The 17,687-nt window shown below is 32.0% G+C and overlaps 4 protein-coding genes across 9 annotated transcripts in view; all 4 read right to left on the bottom strand.

Annotated features, from left to right (window-relative positions):
• LOC108566878 (syntaxin-binding protein 5) overlaps positions 1-17,687 on the bottom strand; it is a 124,686-nt gene that overhangs the window by 57,495 nt on the left and 49,504 nt on the right. The gene's annotated exons all lie outside the window — the stretch shown is intronic.
• LOC108566880 (polyadenylate-binding protein 2-like) lies at positions 5,472-6,965 on the bottom strand. The gene has a single exon (XM_017926985.1). The coding sequence runs from the start codon at positions 6,901-6,903 to the stop codon at positions 6,259-6,261; it is 645 nt and encodes a 214-aa protein (XP_017782474.1). The 5' UTR covers positions 6,904-6,965; the 3' UTR covers positions 5,472-6,258.
• Positions 7,991-9,044, bottom strand: LOC108566879 (polyadenylate-binding protein 2-A-like). The gene has a single exon (XM_017926984.1). It carries the CDS (start codon positions 8,825-8,827, stop codon positions 8,135-8,137), a length of 693 nt encoding a protein of 230 aa, XP_017782473.1. The 5' UTR covers positions 8,828-9,044; the 3' UTR covers positions 7,991-8,134.
• LOC108566837 (polyadenylate-binding protein 2-B-like) lies at positions 14,317-15,012 on the bottom strand. Its single transcript, XM_017926915.1, has one exon. The coding sequence runs from the start codon at positions 15,010-15,012 to the stop codon at positions 14,317-14,319; it is 696 nt and encodes a 231-aa protein (XP_017782404.1).

The following is a 17,687-nucleotide window of genomic DNA, read 5'->3' on the forward strand; positions in this document are numbered from 1 at the left end:
AATGAAACATTAAATAAATATTGAAGAACAAACAAAAATATTGATTAAACTTTTTTTTCCTTCATTCATTGCTACAAAAATAAATTAAATTTATAAAAAATAGCAAGGGTATAACATAGCAGGGATTATCAATTTATTTATCAATTTACGAACCGGCAGCCTCTAGATAAAGTTACCACACGCTTGTCGACTAATTTGATTTCCCTTTCATATACACCGTTAATTAACAAATTAATTAGAATTGCGCGGAGAAAAGTTTACTAATCTCTGATCCTGATTACTTTTCTTTCGGCTCTCGCTTTTATCAAGTCAATATTATCCGTGTCGAAATAAAAAAGGATTCCAGCAATGAAATTTGCAATTCAAATTAGGTGTAGAGGCAAGTTGATAATACCGAGGGATTCGTTTATCTTGAGGACCACGAGTCGAGCGAGGATAAGTGATTTACAGGCACGTAGGCCAACTATTATGTAACATTCCGTTGGAAGGCCCGGACTTTAGGTGCGGTTGCCACGAACTTTAAATCCTGCACATAAGGACTAACTCAGTTTAGCAAATGTTTCCACTCGTCAGCACCAAACGAAAAATCAATAAAAATAAGGGGACTTTTGAAGAAAGAAAATTTCGGTGGAACATTCAAACTTTTTACTTATACTCTAAGTCAAATAATATAATTATAGAAGTATATTCATATACAGTGGAACCTCACTTAAAGAGTACCTCGCATAACGAGCATTTCGTTTAACGAACGACGTTTCGCATAACGAGTGACGATGAGAAGAGAAGTCCTGGATTGCGCGCCTATATATGAAACTATGTGTAGGCTAAGTTGCATACTTTCATTTATTTTTTCAGTGGAACAAATAGGACAAGAAATATAATTAGCATTAGTATTGAGTACATTCATATAACTATAGTTATAAATACATATAGTATATATAGTTAAACCTCGTTTAACGCTTCCTAAATTAAGGCTGATTCGGTATAGCGCAGTCTATAATATAATCTCTCTTAATCGAAGTGACATAATGGTAATGTTTCTTCAATACTATCTAATCAATTCATTATAAGTATTGTACAGATAATTTCCTCAATTAAAAAGAGTACTTCCAATAAAAACTATACAAATTAAGTTCGAAACAATTACTATATAGAGTGACTATACTTCTATAATATACACGCTTATGGATTGAAATTACTACTTCGCAGTTAAAGTTAAAATTAAATTGTATTTATCGTAAGCTACAGCTATAGACGGTATTTCCACATTGAAAATGCAAATTCAAACTAAAACTTTCCGGGTTGAAGTGGACGCATTTGCATAGTTCGTACGCTTGTCGATGTCGTGTAATTCGTTGTGAAAATTGAATTACTCAAATTTCAAAACCCCAAAGAAAAAGTTACACACTGTTTCTAAATTCTACATTGAACAATTAATATCAACTAAATGAAAATGTCTGTTAATGCAATATAATTTTAAAAATATCTTCAAATATTAATTAATAGAAAATTAAGTTTTTCTTCTTTCATTAGGATTTATTTCTTCAATATTTAATGACTTTGCTTAGTTGTTTAATTGTAACAAATTAACATTAAACAAATAAAAGTTAATACGTATTAACTTAATACGTAATACAAATAAAAAATAATAATAGTTAAAGATTCAAAGGCATGTTTTAATATTTTAGTAAATGACTCTTCTTTTATCACTGCTAAATTCAAACACATCAACAGTAGATAACGTATTTAGATCTACATATTTGTACGTATTTTGTAAATAGCAGCAATTTATATAATTATTAATTGATGCCTTTCTATCATAAAGTCATTGCATGAAACTGTCTCCTCCATTATACAAGAGTAATTGATTAAAATTATATCATTCTATTATAATCCTCAATACGCATTGCTTAACTTTTATAAGCCGTCAAACATCAGTCTTTCTATAGAAGTCGTCTGGATTGTATTATTTCTCCTTTTTCTTCTTCTTTTGGAGACAAGTTATTGCATTGTACAATAAATTGCCTATATAACAAATTTCACTCTATTTGTATATGTGGTAGCTGTGTATTTGGCCAGAGTCGTGTGGCAGGATTCGAATAGATGCAGCTGTGGGTCCGTGGGTTCGCTTGATCACATCTTTTTTTGTATGCAATCAATATCGACTCCGAAATTCTATATAGTGAATTAATCAGCAACAATGTAACTCTACCGACATCAGTTCGGCCTCTGATTAGCTCCGAAAATGTAAAAGTTTATACGTGTCTTTTAAAATTTATTAAGAGTTCAAAAGTATCGCTATAGACCACCGATTCAGTACAAAGGTGTTAGGAGAGATCTCGGCTGGATAATGTAGATTGATATTTGTGTTTAGGAAGCTGCGCGTGTAAGCTTCCTAAACACAAATATCAATCTACATTATCCAGCCGAGATCTCTCCTAACACCTTTGTACTGAATCTCCGAGACCCCGATTTGAAAGCTGTTGGGAGTTTTCCCCCTGACCCCGGTAACTTAGGCCATTTTAGATAAATCTCCAATTAATAAAAGCAGTGGTTGGCGAAATTGTGCAAGATTTGCAAGCCAATTGAAGTGTGGAGAGAAAAAGAGAAGAAGTATATGTGGTAGAAATCTAGAGTAGTTATCCTAGATTACTTAAAATATTAAACAATGTTTGTTAATACCTTTGGCCACAATTGACTAATATATTCTTTGTTCTACTGAAAACAAAAAGAAACCATATTTCCTCTTAACTAGGTAACGGTTATTTAATTATTTTTATGAAAACTTTTAAAATGTAATTAAGAATGTTAATTAAATTGAGAAGAAATCATTTCAAACCAGTTGTTTCTTTTATTTTTCCGCCCTATTTCCAAATTCATTTCCGATCCGAGCATTGAGAGCTGCCGTCAGGCAAAAACTTTTCGCCTGTTCTTTCATCCGTTTCTCGCAAAATCCTGTTTTATTTTTGTCATATTCCTTGTTTTCTTTCCTCGTCGGTCGCTTTTCATTCAATATAGATGAAATGAGGCGATAAGCGCTTTGTAAAAACATAATACGAAACAATCTCGTCGTACGATCTTGTTTAATGAACATCGATTTCTAATTAAGAATGTTCAAAGCGTATCGTAACGCCGTGTTTGCTACGATTATATTTAAGTTTGAAAATAAGGTAGAGACAGAGCGATGAAGTAATTGATTGAATCCGGGCGATTCATTTTGCTGCGCTTCGAATCCTCGCAGATTTATCTTTGAGTTTGTATTTCGATGGAGTATTTCCATTGCTTCGTTCGTTTGATATTCGAGCAAATCTAAAGCCCTTGTTGTTTCAGTAAATCAACTTTGTTAGTGTATGCTGGAATTTACATGTACCGGGAATATACCCTATGTATTGCTATCATTTCATATTCATTTCGTTTCGAAATTCCACATTCAGATACGCAAATAGGGGAAACGTACAAATCCTTAGGAAATAAATCGAAATTTAAATTTCATATGAATATACTTAGTAAAGCAAAGTTAAAAAAATTAAAATATTATCAAAAAACAACTGTCTACGCAATATTTATTACAACATCAAATTTCTATAAAATAAATACATCCTAGTTATAATATATAGGGTGTCTCAATGAAATTGCAGTATTAATTTTTCAAATAAGCACATTATTTGTTCGAAAAGTAATCATATATTTAGGTCATTGTAAAGTACAAATGTTGCAATTGTACGTGGGGGTCTAACAAAAGTTCGCTAAGTTGGCATTAATTCATTTGTTTCTGAAAAGACAAAAGTTGTTTCTCAATTTGTTGAAGTCTAACGATATTTCATATTAAATTTCAAGAAGATCGGTAAGAGTGGTTAGGAGAAAATGCATGATTAGTGATGTAAGGTTCATAGAAATTCCACCACAGCAAAAATTTGTTTTGCCATACTCTATGGATTACTACGTCAACTCAAATACGCCTATGCAAATTTTTCAGGAATGCCAAAATGCATATTGAGTGAATGCATCATCCTTTGTAACTATTTCCAAGTGGTTTCAAAGATTTCAGACCAGACATGTTTCTGTGGAGGACGAACTTCAAGAAGGTTGCCCGAAATCTTCGACCGATGATACAAATGTAGCCTTGTTGAAGACAAAGATCCAATAGTGACATAGGAAATGGCAGTTGATGAACTGAGCTTGAATGCCATGGCTTTGTCGCAAATATTAAATCTTCACTTTGGCTGCACGCAAAAATCCGCTCGATGGGTTCCACGATTTTTACAGACGACCAAATAAATACACTTGTTCGTTTTGCCAAATATTTATTGAAAATGGAGATTCTAGAACTTTTCTAGTAAAATCCAACTTAAGAATGTTATTACACGTTATTATTTTGTGTAGCATTCCATAACATTAAGAGATGACAGATATGAAATTTCTATCAACTATATACAAAAAAGGAAGGAAGGAAGCCACATCAAAGTTCAACTATACATTTACGATCTACAGCAATCCCTCGCATAGTACGGAAAATCATACCGCCAATACAGTTTGAAACCGTATTAATCGAGGACTTTAAAAACAATATAGGTATAGGTTGACTATATATAGGTAAAAACCGATCATTTATGTATAGAACAATAATTTGTGCATTCTTTTTTATATTGATTAATTAAAATTTAATTTGCTTTGAATTTTTCTATCTATACGAGATATCGCTGTATTAGAAAACAGTAATATTGTTTATGTTGCAAAGAACAATTAAATATAGATTATGAAGAAAATGTTTAAATTGAAACTTCAAGAAAATAAAAATTTACCTGAGAATAGTGACGAGTTTTATTAAATTAATTAATATTGAAGTTTGTGAACTAAGTCTTTCCGTGCAGCAAATGAATGTAGAAAAGAATACGTTAATAAAAGATTCGTAGAAATATGAGAAAAATAACAAATATATAGTTTTGAAATTATCTAAACTGAATAATAAAAACTATAATAGGCGGAAAGACTTTGGTCGCATGTGTGGCTAATAAATATATTATTATTAAATATAAATATATTAATTTGGAATTTTCAATTTATTATATAAACGCAGCTAATAACAAAAACAAAATAGATATAATATCCACAAAATCTATATAATTGAAAATATTAATTATATTAAAATAGTCAACAAAATATTTATTTATTTAATACAACCAACCAAAAACATATTTAATTCAAATAAAACATAATGAAAAAAATAGCAACAAGAAATAAATACCAAAAATAGATTACTGACATACATTATATATTTAAATTAAATTTTTATGCCGCACAATAAACCAATAATAAAATAATTGAAATGGATTTAATATTTAAAGTCGCTAAAAATATGGTTTGGAATTCAAAATCCCAATAACTTAATTAACAAATATTCAAAGTATGTTATAATATAATATTGTTATTTTTTAATAAACTATTTGGTGAAAATAATAATTAACAGCTGAGGGATTTTCACTATTATAATATAATATATATATGGTGTTAATCAAGTTCGCTTAATTAAATTCCACGCAGTGCTGCAGCGGAATGCGGAATATTTAATAACACGTAATTTTTTTTTTGAAGATTTCCGTTTTCAAGAAATTCTGCATTGCGAAAATGTAGTTTCTTCGCGCGACAGGAATATTAACGTCCAATAAAATAGACTAAAATAGAATAAACGCTTAAATTAGATTAATAAATATATTTTTATTAGATAAATTGTTTTTATTTTTTTGCTTTTATATAATGCGGTTCGAATAATATGAAAAATCGTGGTAGAAGTTGCATGCGCGTTCAGATATACTCCAATCTGGAATGAACGTGACTGAGATCTGTTCGATTTGCAGCTACTGCAGCACTCATCCAAACTACATAACAGTTTTATGTAATCCAAATCCATTACTTCAACTACGTTTAAGATATTATTTCACTACATCACTAATTTTTCAAATTGCTTATACGGAAACGCAACTGCAGATTATTTCAAATCCGTAGGTAAAAAAGCGATTTAGTAGTATCAATCAATTTAAAACTAAATGTAAGTATTGATAATGTTGACTGATCAAGTTCAATATTATTCAATAGTTGGAAAAGATATAATTCTATTAACATCAAATATCTAGAACAGAAATCCATTAATATAATCATTTCAACTTCTTTCACATATTACACTTTTAAGTTTCAGTCTTAAATGATTTTTTTTTATTTCAATTTATTGAGGATCTGTTTTCGGATTGTTGAGATTGTTTGTTAATATGGCGTGTAATACGTGTTGTTGCTGTACATCCTGGGACGCGAGTAACCGTTGCTGAATCCGCCCCTGCCGGGTCTTGTGTCAAAGCCACCTCGAGGTCCTCCGTAGAATCCTCGACCCCGGGGACCACGACCGCTGCCGGATAAGCCAGGTTTGTTGGTCCTCTTCTTCCCAACTTTGATGGGCCTTCCCCGGAGGATGGTATCATCCATATTCAAAGCCATCAACATGGCCTTTTCATTTGCGAACTCGATGTACGCGTATCCTTTCGGAGAACCGCAGAACTTGTTCATCGGTATCGTCAATCTGGTGATCGAACCGCAGTGCTTGAAGTGATTTTCCAACATCAATACGGTCGTACCATAATCGACGTTCCCTACGTAAACGCTGTTGTCGTCCATCGATATATCCGGCAAATCGTTAGTATTGAACTGTTTCTCCATCTGATCCTGCAGCTCGTTCAGCATCTGCACTTCGTCGTTTATCTCCTGCATTCTTTCCTGGATCTCCGCAACTTCTCCTTCTAACTGTTCCATGCTGGACACCTCGTCAGTCGGTGGGGTGCCGCTCGCCTCATCCTCGATGCCAGTCTCCAATGAGAGACAGTCTATTGAATCCTTGATTTCTAGCACGTCTTCCATATTCCACTTACACGAGCGTAAAATTCGAGGTAGAAACACTACTAAAACTGCATGCCTTCACATCTCAAGTGCATATTCTTATCAGTAAATAATCGACTATTCAAAAATATTTTTTTATTTCGAAGATCATGAGTAAAAAAAAACAGCAGAACGAAAATTCAAAATCACAAACTCATTTGGTAGACTATCCTTTTTCTTATATTTACACACTTTTTATAATAAATTGATTAATATGTAGACCAATTATTTCAAACGTCAACAAAACTACAAAATATAAAATGTTCAATATTCAAATATTCTAATCTTCTAATAAGAGTCAAGTAAAACATATACGACTATTAAAAAAAACATATTAAAAATATTCACCTGTGTAAATATAATTTATTAATTTTATTAACATTTTCATGTAATTTATTCAATTAAATTATGTTAGTTAAAAATTATGTAATTGAATAGCATTCATGATGTTTTATATATTTCAAATTGTTGCATAATCTAAAGATTTAATTAGGATATTCTTGTGTACAAGAGTAAAAGCATTAAGATAGTTTAAAAATTATTTATTTAAGTTTTATAATAATATACAAATATTTTTACAAATCTTATTCAATTAATTAATAATTAGTTAATAGTCAATATAATCAAAATTATTAAATTAAAAACTAATGTAAATAATCGATAATTACACAAATAATTGAAATATGTTTTTAAATTTTAACCCAGTATTTTTTTTGACTAAACTCAATTAATCCTATTAAAATAATTACGTATTTTACATATAAAAAATATTCGTAATTAGAACGTAAATGAAAAAATAATAAAAAATATTTAACTACAAATAACACATAAAAAAATGTTTCAGTTAAATTTAGATATAATTTCAAAATACTGTAATCTATGAATTTCTTAGTAAAAATAGTTAAATTTTAATTATTTGTAATTTTATTGGCACAGATTAAAATGTTTATAATGAAGGAATATTATTCGTGTAGTAATGATAACTTCATCCACGTAAATAATTATTTAGTATTTATTGTTTTTAATAAACAAGAATTGTATTTTGAATATAAGAATATTTTTCATAAATATTAAGTTCATGCATGTAAACAATCAAACATAAGATAAAAAAATCAAAACTAGTGTTATTTGGTGTATATATTATATCTTAGATTAAAAAAAGACTTGTTTCGATCATTCTATTGCAGCTGTTTGATGACCCGAAATTCTTACATTAATAGGGAGTGAAGTGGTTGTTTCCTCTATGCCCACTGTACCCACGAGGATGTGTGAATCTTCCGGAGAATCCTCTGCTGGGTCTGTGAGAACCTCGGCCACGGTATCCGGCACCACCTCTTCTCGGTAAACGGTTTGTGGTCGAGAATCCAGGCCTGTTCGTTCTCTTCGGCATCACCTTGATTTGCCTACCGCGCAAAAGTGATTCGTCCATCTTCATGGCCAGCTCCACCGATGATGGTTCACAGAACTCGATGTAGGCGAACCCCTTCGGATTGCCGTTAAACTTGTTCAAAGGTATGGTGATCCTGTTGACGACGCCGCATCCGTTAAAATGCGCCTCCAAAGCCTCCTGCGTCGTCCCGTAGTCAACGTTCCCCACGTACACACTGTTATTGTCTGCCTTAATCTTGTCCTCCAAAGAAACGCTGGGAGGACTCGTCGAACCTGTCGATTCCGTGGCACTGGTATTAAACTGTTTCTCAGCCTCGTTTTGCATCTCATTCAACTTCTTCACCTCATCGTCCATCTCCTTCATTCTCTCCTTGATTGCCTTCAGCTCTGCCTCCTGCTCCGCCGATGCCTCGTCCATGCCGGAAGAGGAGGGCTCTTCCAGAAGCAAGTCCTCATCTACGATCTCTGAATCCACTACAACATCATCAAGAGAATTGGTATTTTCCATCAAATCCATTTCTAACACAAATAATATTTATTCACAGCTGCAAAATAGATATATTGCACGGCACAATACAGAGCGGGAACTGATGTCTATTTTTTTTTTGTGTGCCAGGTATAAACACCCAAAATAATAACACTACTTCTTTGAAATGTGCGTTCATAAGGTTGGTATCTCCGTATCAAAAACGGCAACACTATTTCCCTTTTTTAATGCCTGTATTTAGAGTTGTATACTTGCACTTTTGTAAATTTAAAAAACCGACGGTTTGTTGAAATAGTGACAAATTAGATACTTGCCTTAGATGTCGCGACACAGCTATATAGACGAACAATCTACTGCAACTGATATAATATTTAAAGAAGTTCAAAACAAAACCAATTTCTTTATATATTTATAGTCTTACATGCATATAATCAATCATTTAAAACTTGATTGATGTAAAATATAATTTATCTATCTATATTTGTATTTTTTTTTACAATTTATTATTGATATAAAACCCTTCCGGGTTTATCAGCCCCCACAATTTTTTGTTGGTTTTTGGGAATCGAACCAACGACCTTTTGTATCAGATTTTCGTGATACAGGCTATCTTTATGTTTAAAATATATTATTAATGAATCTGTATGGCGGGAAAATATCGTAAAATTTCTACAATAGTCATATAGTTCACTATATTGCCGCTAGTTATGTAATCGAAATAGAAATCCTCTATGTACATACTTATGTACTTTACTATGACGGAAATGGGCCTCAATTCAATTATTGTGCAATAAAATTAATAAATAAATATTAATTTAATCAAATATCCATACATAAACAAATAATAATACAATAAAGTAAATAAAATAAAGATCAACTGCTGCAATTTACTTTTTTACTAATTTATTTACTTTTTTACAATATCCATCTTTAGTTATCTTATTTGAACAATTATTGAAATATTTTCATTTCCCGGAGCTACAAAATCTGGAAACATACCTTCTACTAAGAGATATGTAAGTGAAGTATGTCTGGTTGCAGGCAAACATATATAAGCTATTGATGGTAGCGTTGGAGGAAAAACAATTAGAGAACAACGCATCAATCAGACAGAGACTTGAAAGTAAAAAATTTGAAATCCGAGTGTTGCGCTTTTTAATGAATGAAGAAGAATTAATGATGACAATAGTCTATTTTTGTGTAGTTTATGAATTATCGGTACTGTGTTTGGTTTTTGTTTTGCAGAATCAATTTACATCAAATTTCATTTATATCAAAACACATGGTTATTTTGAAATCACAAGATTGTATTTTATTATACGAAGGTAGCTAAAACCGTGTATGGCTAAGATTGCCACTGAAGATGGATTATTCTTGGATAAGTGCTAACAATAGTTTCTACTCCTTTGCTACTTTCTGGAGAAGTCCTCAATTTCCAAAAATCTAAACTATTTATGTTGCTAAGTCAACATGTCAAGGACATAAAGCAACATAAATAGATTATATATAACATATATAAATAAAATATCCTGTATGTATGTCAATATAAAAGTTGTAATGTAAAAATAATCAAGTGTTTTTGGTGTATATGTTATTTATTTAAAGTATATTTAACAAATGTCCTAAGGCTAAATTTAATGCACATTTTTCTACTTTAATTTTGATTCCGGCGCTAGAGTTTATGCCGCTCGGGGCTAGACTTGCAAATGCCCAATTTACCCATTCTATAGCGCCGATTTTAGTCCCTTTCGTAATCCGTTAGATGTTTGTCCTAAGAAGAATTGCCTTGATCATTGTATTGAACCTAGAGGATAGTCCTAAAAATATTTTAATAGGGTGTGAAGTGGCTACCTCTGCTGGGTCTGCGTGTACCTCTGCCGCGGTAACCGAATGCACCACTTCTGGGCGGACGGTTTGTAGTCGAGAATTCAGGTGTGTTTGTCCTCATCGGAATCACCTTTATATGTCTTCCGCGCAAAAGCGATTCGTCCAAAATTATGGCCAACTCCACTGATGAAGGCTCAGAGAACTCGATGTAGGCGAACCCCTTCGGAGTGTCGTTAAACGTGTTCACGGGTATGGTGATCTTCTTGACGGCGCCGCAGCCGTGGAAGTGCGCCTTCAAAAGAGCAAACGTCGCCTCCTCGTCGATGTTCCCCACATACACACTGCAATTATCGGCTCTAATCTTATTTTCCAAAGAAATTTTGAAAAGACTCGCCAATCTCAAAAACTGTTCCTTAATCTCCTTAATCTCCTTTACCTTTTTTTCCATCGATTTCACCATCAGTACGATGTCATCATACACAACAGAATTATTATTTTTTTTAACTGAAGCCATTGCTAAAAAAGTAATATTTTTAAAAGTGGAAAACAGAGATGTTGATGCACACAAGTCACATAGAGAACTGATGGGTTCATTGGGGGTTGACACTATTGGGGAGGCAAAAGAAATACCAACTTTCTCTTTTCAAAAATACCTGCAGTTGCTAGAGTATAATTACATTCTCACACATTTTATAAACAAACTCTTTTTTAAAGTATACAAAATTATAATTTACATAACTATTATTGATTTATAAGTTTATTTGCAATATAATTGTAATAATAATAGTGAGTTGTTTCATTGGTTTTTACTCTTACATATGATTTTTAATATCATCTAAAACAATATTCGTAAATAATACAATAATATTTATGCTAAATTATAAAGATATAATAATATAGATTTAAAATATGATTGGCTCAAGTACAAAAAAAATATTTATTATCTACTAATTGTTACATTTTTGTTTTCTATTGGTGTGTGTCTTTGAAGAGTTATTGATTGCCTTCAGTAATCTTCGTTATTAATTGTAAAATATTCTTAAATTATTTAATTGTTATTAATATAGATTTTTTATTTAAAGTTTCAATTATATGAAATAAGATACAAATAACATTAAAAAGTCCGGACACAGATCTGTAGTCAATAGCCTTGTTTTGAAAATTATATGAAATATAAAATATAAATGTATTAAATTAGATGATAGAAATTGGCTAACCAACCATTAACCACAAATGATATCGCGACTCCACGGGTAGGGCTTGCAGAGGATTGCAGTTAGAGTTTAAAATCTAAATGTATGATTGCCTGGGAAGGAAATATGCATGTCAATCTTGAAGTTTTCAATGTAATATCAATTTTTTCTGTAAATATTACATATTACATATATGCAAAACTATTAATTTCATCAAATAAATTATTTGTAATTATATAACATTGCATACATACATATAAAGTGAATTATATATTTATATAATAATTTGTTACTGTTATAAGAACAAATTTAAAATTCATATTTTTATTTGAAAATAAAAGGGAATCATAAATAAACTGTTTTAATCAAAAATTTGCATGGGGTGTTATAACATTAAATATTGCTGAAACTTTTGTTTATAAATATTATAATTAACAAACAACAAGGGAGTAAAATGCATGTATTACACGGTAAAAGCAATGGAAATTTTCAGCATTTTCTGCGAAAATTTACATATTTACGGCAAAGCCTGATAATAGTGGAAAATATGGTATCCGTAATAAAACAGAGGGTTCGGTCTACAAAAGAAAGCACAACCCACGCGGTTATTGAATCGGTTACAGTCGTCCTTCACGTTACCAATAAACATGTGACCAGATGAATTCCATTTTTTCAAGCTTTCAAACGTGACTCAATTAATAACAAGAATAACATATTTTTACCAAAATAAAGTACACAGAAATAGTGATTACAAACATTAAAGCGCGATAATACAAGTGGTGATTTAATTATAGTATTGATTACATTACAGAAAAAAACGTTTCCACGTAAATGCCAACACGGACGGAATGGTTTAAACCAGGAATGTTAAGGATTCAAAGAAACATTATAAGACGGTCCAAAAATAGGAGAAATACCTAAAAACAGAAGCCCGTCAACCAAATTATCTGTGCCCGCCTCTGTTTTACTACTATTGCATTAACTTTAGCGAAATTAAATTGAATAATAATATCATTAACATTAAAAACCAGAAATGTTAAATAACATTTCTGGTTTTTAATAGTTATAGTTCACTATATTGCCGCTAGTTATGTAATCAAAATTTTAACAAATATTCATACATAACAATTAATACAATAATGTAAATAAAATAAAGATCAACTGCTGCAAAGAACTATTAACCATACGTCTTTCTGCCAAAAATAATTTATTTACTTTTTTTTACAATATCCAGCTTTAGTTACATTATTTGAACAATTATTTAAATATTTTCATTTCCCGGAGCAACAAAATCTGGAAACATACCTTCTACTAAGAGATATGTAAGTAGAGTATGTCTGGTTGCAGGCAAACATATGTAAGCTATTGATGATAGCGTTAGAGGAAAAACAATTAGAGAACAACGCATCAATCAGACAGAAACTTGAAAGTAAAAATTTTGAAATCCGAGTGTTGCGCTTTTTAATGAATAAAGAAGAATTAATGATGACAATAGTCTATTTTTGCGTAGTTTATGAATTATCGGTACTGTCTTTGGTTTATGTTTTGCAGAATCAATATACATCAAATTTCATTTAATTCAAAACACATGTTTATTTTAACACTATCTTCTAAGCCAGCTAATCTCCAGAAGCGTTTCTCGCGTAACATTATTGAAAATATTCATACTTTATTTTGAAATCACAAGATTGTATTTTATTATACGAAGGTGGCTAAAACCATGTATAGCTAAGATTGCCACTTTATCGTTAAGTCCCAAACATAGATACATATTTGGTTAGTATCCAAAACGTTGCATATGTGGCAATAACAGATTTAAATCTGCAAAAAAATAACGCGTTATACAGGTAGACGTCGTTTTATGCCGCAGTTCCGTTCCTACAAAAGCCGTCGCAAATCGAATCGGCATAAAAAGAACCATTAATTACAGGGAGGTAACTATAAGGTTTAGTTCTCTATATAAGTGTAAAGTTAGTAATTAATTAACGTTATTTCGCAGCGGCGTTATTGTGAATTGGTGTAAAACGAACAGGCACAAAACGACGTTTACCTGTACTGAAGATGGATCATTCTCAGAAAAGTGATAGCAATAGTTTCTATTCCTTTGCTACCGTGACTTCCTGGAGAAGTCCTCAATTTACAAAAATCTAAGTGTATATAGATTAAAATAAATAAAATATTCTGGTATGTATGTCAATATAAAAGTTGTAATGTAAAAATAATTAAGTTTTTTTTTGGTTTATATATTATTTATTTAAAGTATAGTTAACAAATGTCCTAAAGCTAAATATAATGCACATTCATATACCTTAATTTTGTTTCCGGCGCTAAAGCTTATGCCGCTCGGGGCAAGACTTGCATTTGCCGCTTCATGCAAATCCTAAATTGAGCCATTCTATAGCGCCGATTTTAGTCCCTTTCGTAATCCGTTAGATGCTTGTCCTAAGAAGAATTGCCTTGATCATTGTATTGAACCTAGTGGATAGTCTAGAAAATCTTTTAATAGGGTGTGAAGTGGCTGACTCTTCCTCTATTCCCACCGAACCCACGGGGATAAGCGAAATTTCCAGTAAAGCCCCTGCTGGGTCTGCGTGAACCTCTGCCGCGATATCCGGGTGTACCCCTTCTGGGCGGACGGTTTGTGGTAGAGAATCCAGGTCTGTTAGTCCTCTTCGGCATCACCTTGATCTGTCTTCCGCGCAAAAGAGATTCGTCCATCTTCATGGCCAACTCCACCGACAAAGGCTCAGCGAACTCTATGTAGGCGAACCCCTTCGGATTCCCCTTAAACTTGTTCACGGGTATGGTGATCCTCTTGACGGCGCCGCAGCCATGGAAGTGCGCCTCCAGAAGGGCAGACGTCGTCCCGTAATCGACGTTCCCCACATACACACTGCTGTTATCGGACTTAATCTTATCTTCCAAAGAAATGTTTAGAGGACTCGCCGATCCCGTTGACGTCGTTGCACTTCTATTGTATTGTTTTTCAACTTCACTTTGGAGTTCATTCAATTTCCTCACCTCATCGTCCATCTCCTTCATCCTTTCTTTGATCGCTGTCACCTCTGCATCTTCTATAACAACCGTGTCCGTACCAGAACGTTCTTCCAGCAGCATGAATTCATCTGTAGCTACCACTGAATCCACTACAACATCATCCTCTACAGAATTATTAATGTCGTTAACTGAAGCCATTGCTAAAAAAGTAATATTTTTAAAACTGGAAAGCAGAGATGTTGATACACACAAGTCACAGACAGAAATGAGGCTTACCTATTTTAGGCACAAAAAGGTAGGTTCATTGGGGGTTGAAACTATTGGGGGGGGGAAGAAATACCAACTTTCTTTTTTCAAAAATACCTGCAGTTGCTAGAGTATACTCACATTCTCAATAAACAAACTCTTTCTTTAAGTAAACAAAATTATAATTTACATAACTATTATTGATTTATAAGTTTATTTGCAATATAATTGTAATAATAATCAGTTGTTTCAATATTTATTACTCTTACAAATGATTTTTTTTATCTACAACAATATTCGTGAATAATACAATAATATGTATGGTAAATTATAAAGATCTAATGATATAGATTTAAAATATGATTGGCTCAAGTACAAAAAATTATTTATTATCTACACATTCTTACATTTTTGTTTTCAATTGGTATGTGTCTTTGAAGAGTTATTGATTTCCTTCAGTAGTTTTCATTATTAATAGTAAAATATTCTTAAATTATTTGTTATTAATATCGATTTTTTATTTAAACTAAAGTAAAGTTTCAATTGCAAGAAATAAGTTATAATTAATAATAGAAAGTATACCAAAAAAAGATATTCTACAAGAAAACTAAATTAAATTAATATTCTCTAGAAACATAAAAGAAAATTAACCACAAATAATAACGCGGCTCTACGGGTAGGGTTTGCAGAGGATAGAGTTAGAGTCTAAATCTAAATGTATTATTGCAAGGGAAGGAAATACGCATGTCAATCTTGAAGATTTCAATGTAATATCAAATTATTCTGTAAATATTACATAATACATAAATGCAAAACTATGAATTTCATCAAAGAAATTATTTGTAATTATATAACAAAGAAAATTTTTAGTATTCTCTTCGGAAATTTGCATATTTTCGGCAAAGCCTGAGAATAGTGCAAAATATGGTATCCGGAATAAAACAGAAGGCACAACCCACGCGGTTATTGAAACGGTTACAGTCGTCCTTCCCGTTACTAATAAACATGTGAACAGCTGAATTCCATTTCTTCAAGCTTTCAAACGTGACTCCAATAAATAACATATTTTTACCAAAATAAAGTCCACAAAAATAGTGATTATAAACAATGAATAAACGCTACAGCAAACTTGATAATTAACTGCATATTAACTAGTAATTTAAAAAGTAACAAGTGGATTTCAAAATGACATTAAAGCGCGATAAATCAAGTGTTGATGTAATTACAGTATTGATGACTGAAAGAACAATGCAAAACATTACAGGAAAAAACGTTTCCACGTAAATGCCAACACGTACAAAATGGTTTATACCAGGAATGTTAAGGATTCAAAGAAACATTATAAAACGGTCCAAAAATAGGGAAAATACCTAACCCCTGGTTAAGGGGTTACCAAATTATCTGTGCCCGCCACTGTTTTACTACTACATTAACTTTAGCGAAATTAAATTGAAAAATAATATCATTAACATTAAAAACCAGAAATGTTATTTAAAATAAACCATTTTAGTTAATAGTTAATTCAGCTATATTTCTACTTAAAAAGGTTATCATCATATAAATCGTAAAGATATTCGAGTATTATTAAATAAAAGAAAAAGTTGATAAAATAATGTTGGTTTAAAATTGTTATGCTAAAAACATACAGAAAGATATAACTATATTATTATGTAAATGAACAATAAAACCTCGTTTAGCGTATTTGATAATAGATCCTAGAAAACCAGTGCTAAACGAATCACCGTTAATCAAGGTCACTTGATTCGTAAATAAGCACATTTTGAGCTTTTTTGGTAGACTGTTATTTCGAATAAATCGAGGAAATCCTAAACGACGTCTTTAGTTTTGTTGTCTTTTAATATGGTGTGAAGTGGCTGACTCCTTTCAGATTCTAGGTATTATTGTATTATTGCTTGTGAAGAAAACATGCATGTCAATCATGAAGTTTTTAATGTAATATCGAATTATTTTGTAAATAGTACAGAATACCTAAATGCAAAACTTTTAATTTCATCAAAAATAATGTAAAAATAATGAAAATTGTTTTTTGGTTTATATATTATTTATTTAAAGTATATTTAACAAATATCCTAAGGCTAAATATAATGCATATTTTTATACTTTAATTTTGTTCCCGGCGCTAGAGCTTATGCCGCTCGGGGCTAGATTTGCATTTGCGCCTTCAGGCAAATGCCCAATTTAGTCATTCTATAGCGCCGATTTTAGTCCCTTTCGTAATCCGTTAGATGCTTGTCCTAAGAAAAATTGCCTTGATCATTATATTGAAGTAGTGGATAGTCCCAAAAATCTTTTAATAAGGTGTGAAGTGGCTGACTCCTCTTCTATGCCCGCCGAACCCACGGGGATTAGCAAAATTTCCTCTGCTGGGTCTGCGTGAACCTCTGCCGCGATATCCGGGTGTACCCCTTCTGGGCGGACGGTTTGTGGTTGAGAATCCAGGTCTGTTCGTCCTCTTCGGCATCACCTTGATCTGTCTTCCGCGCAAAAGAGATTCGTCCATCTTCATGGCCAACTCCACCGATGAAGGCTCAGCGAACTCTATGTAGGCGAACCCCTTCGGATTGCCGTTAAACTTGTTCACGGGTATGGTGATCCTCTTGACGGCG

This window comes from Nicrophorus vespilloides, unplaced genomic scaffold (assembly GCF_001412225.1).
Source record: "Nicrophorus vespilloides isolate i.1.1-1 unplaced genomic scaffold, Nicve_v1.0, whole genome shotgun sequence".
Taxonomy (NCBI): Eukaryota; Metazoa; Arthropoda; class Insecta; order Coleoptera; family Silphidae; genus Nicrophorus; species Nicrophorus vespilloides.

Coding starts and splice junctions, on each gene's coding strand:
- LOC108566880 (XM_017926985.1), bottom strand. CDS start 6,903: ATGGAAGACGTGCTAGAAATCAAGGATTCAATAGACTGTCTCTCATTG.
- LOC108566879 (XM_017926984.1), bottom strand. CDS start 8,827: ATGGATTTGATGGAAAATACCAATTCTCTTGATGATGTTGTAGTGGAT.
- LOC108566837 (XM_017926915.1), bottom strand. CDS start 15,012: ATGGCTTCAGTTAACGACATTAATAATTCTGTAGAGGATGATGTTGTA.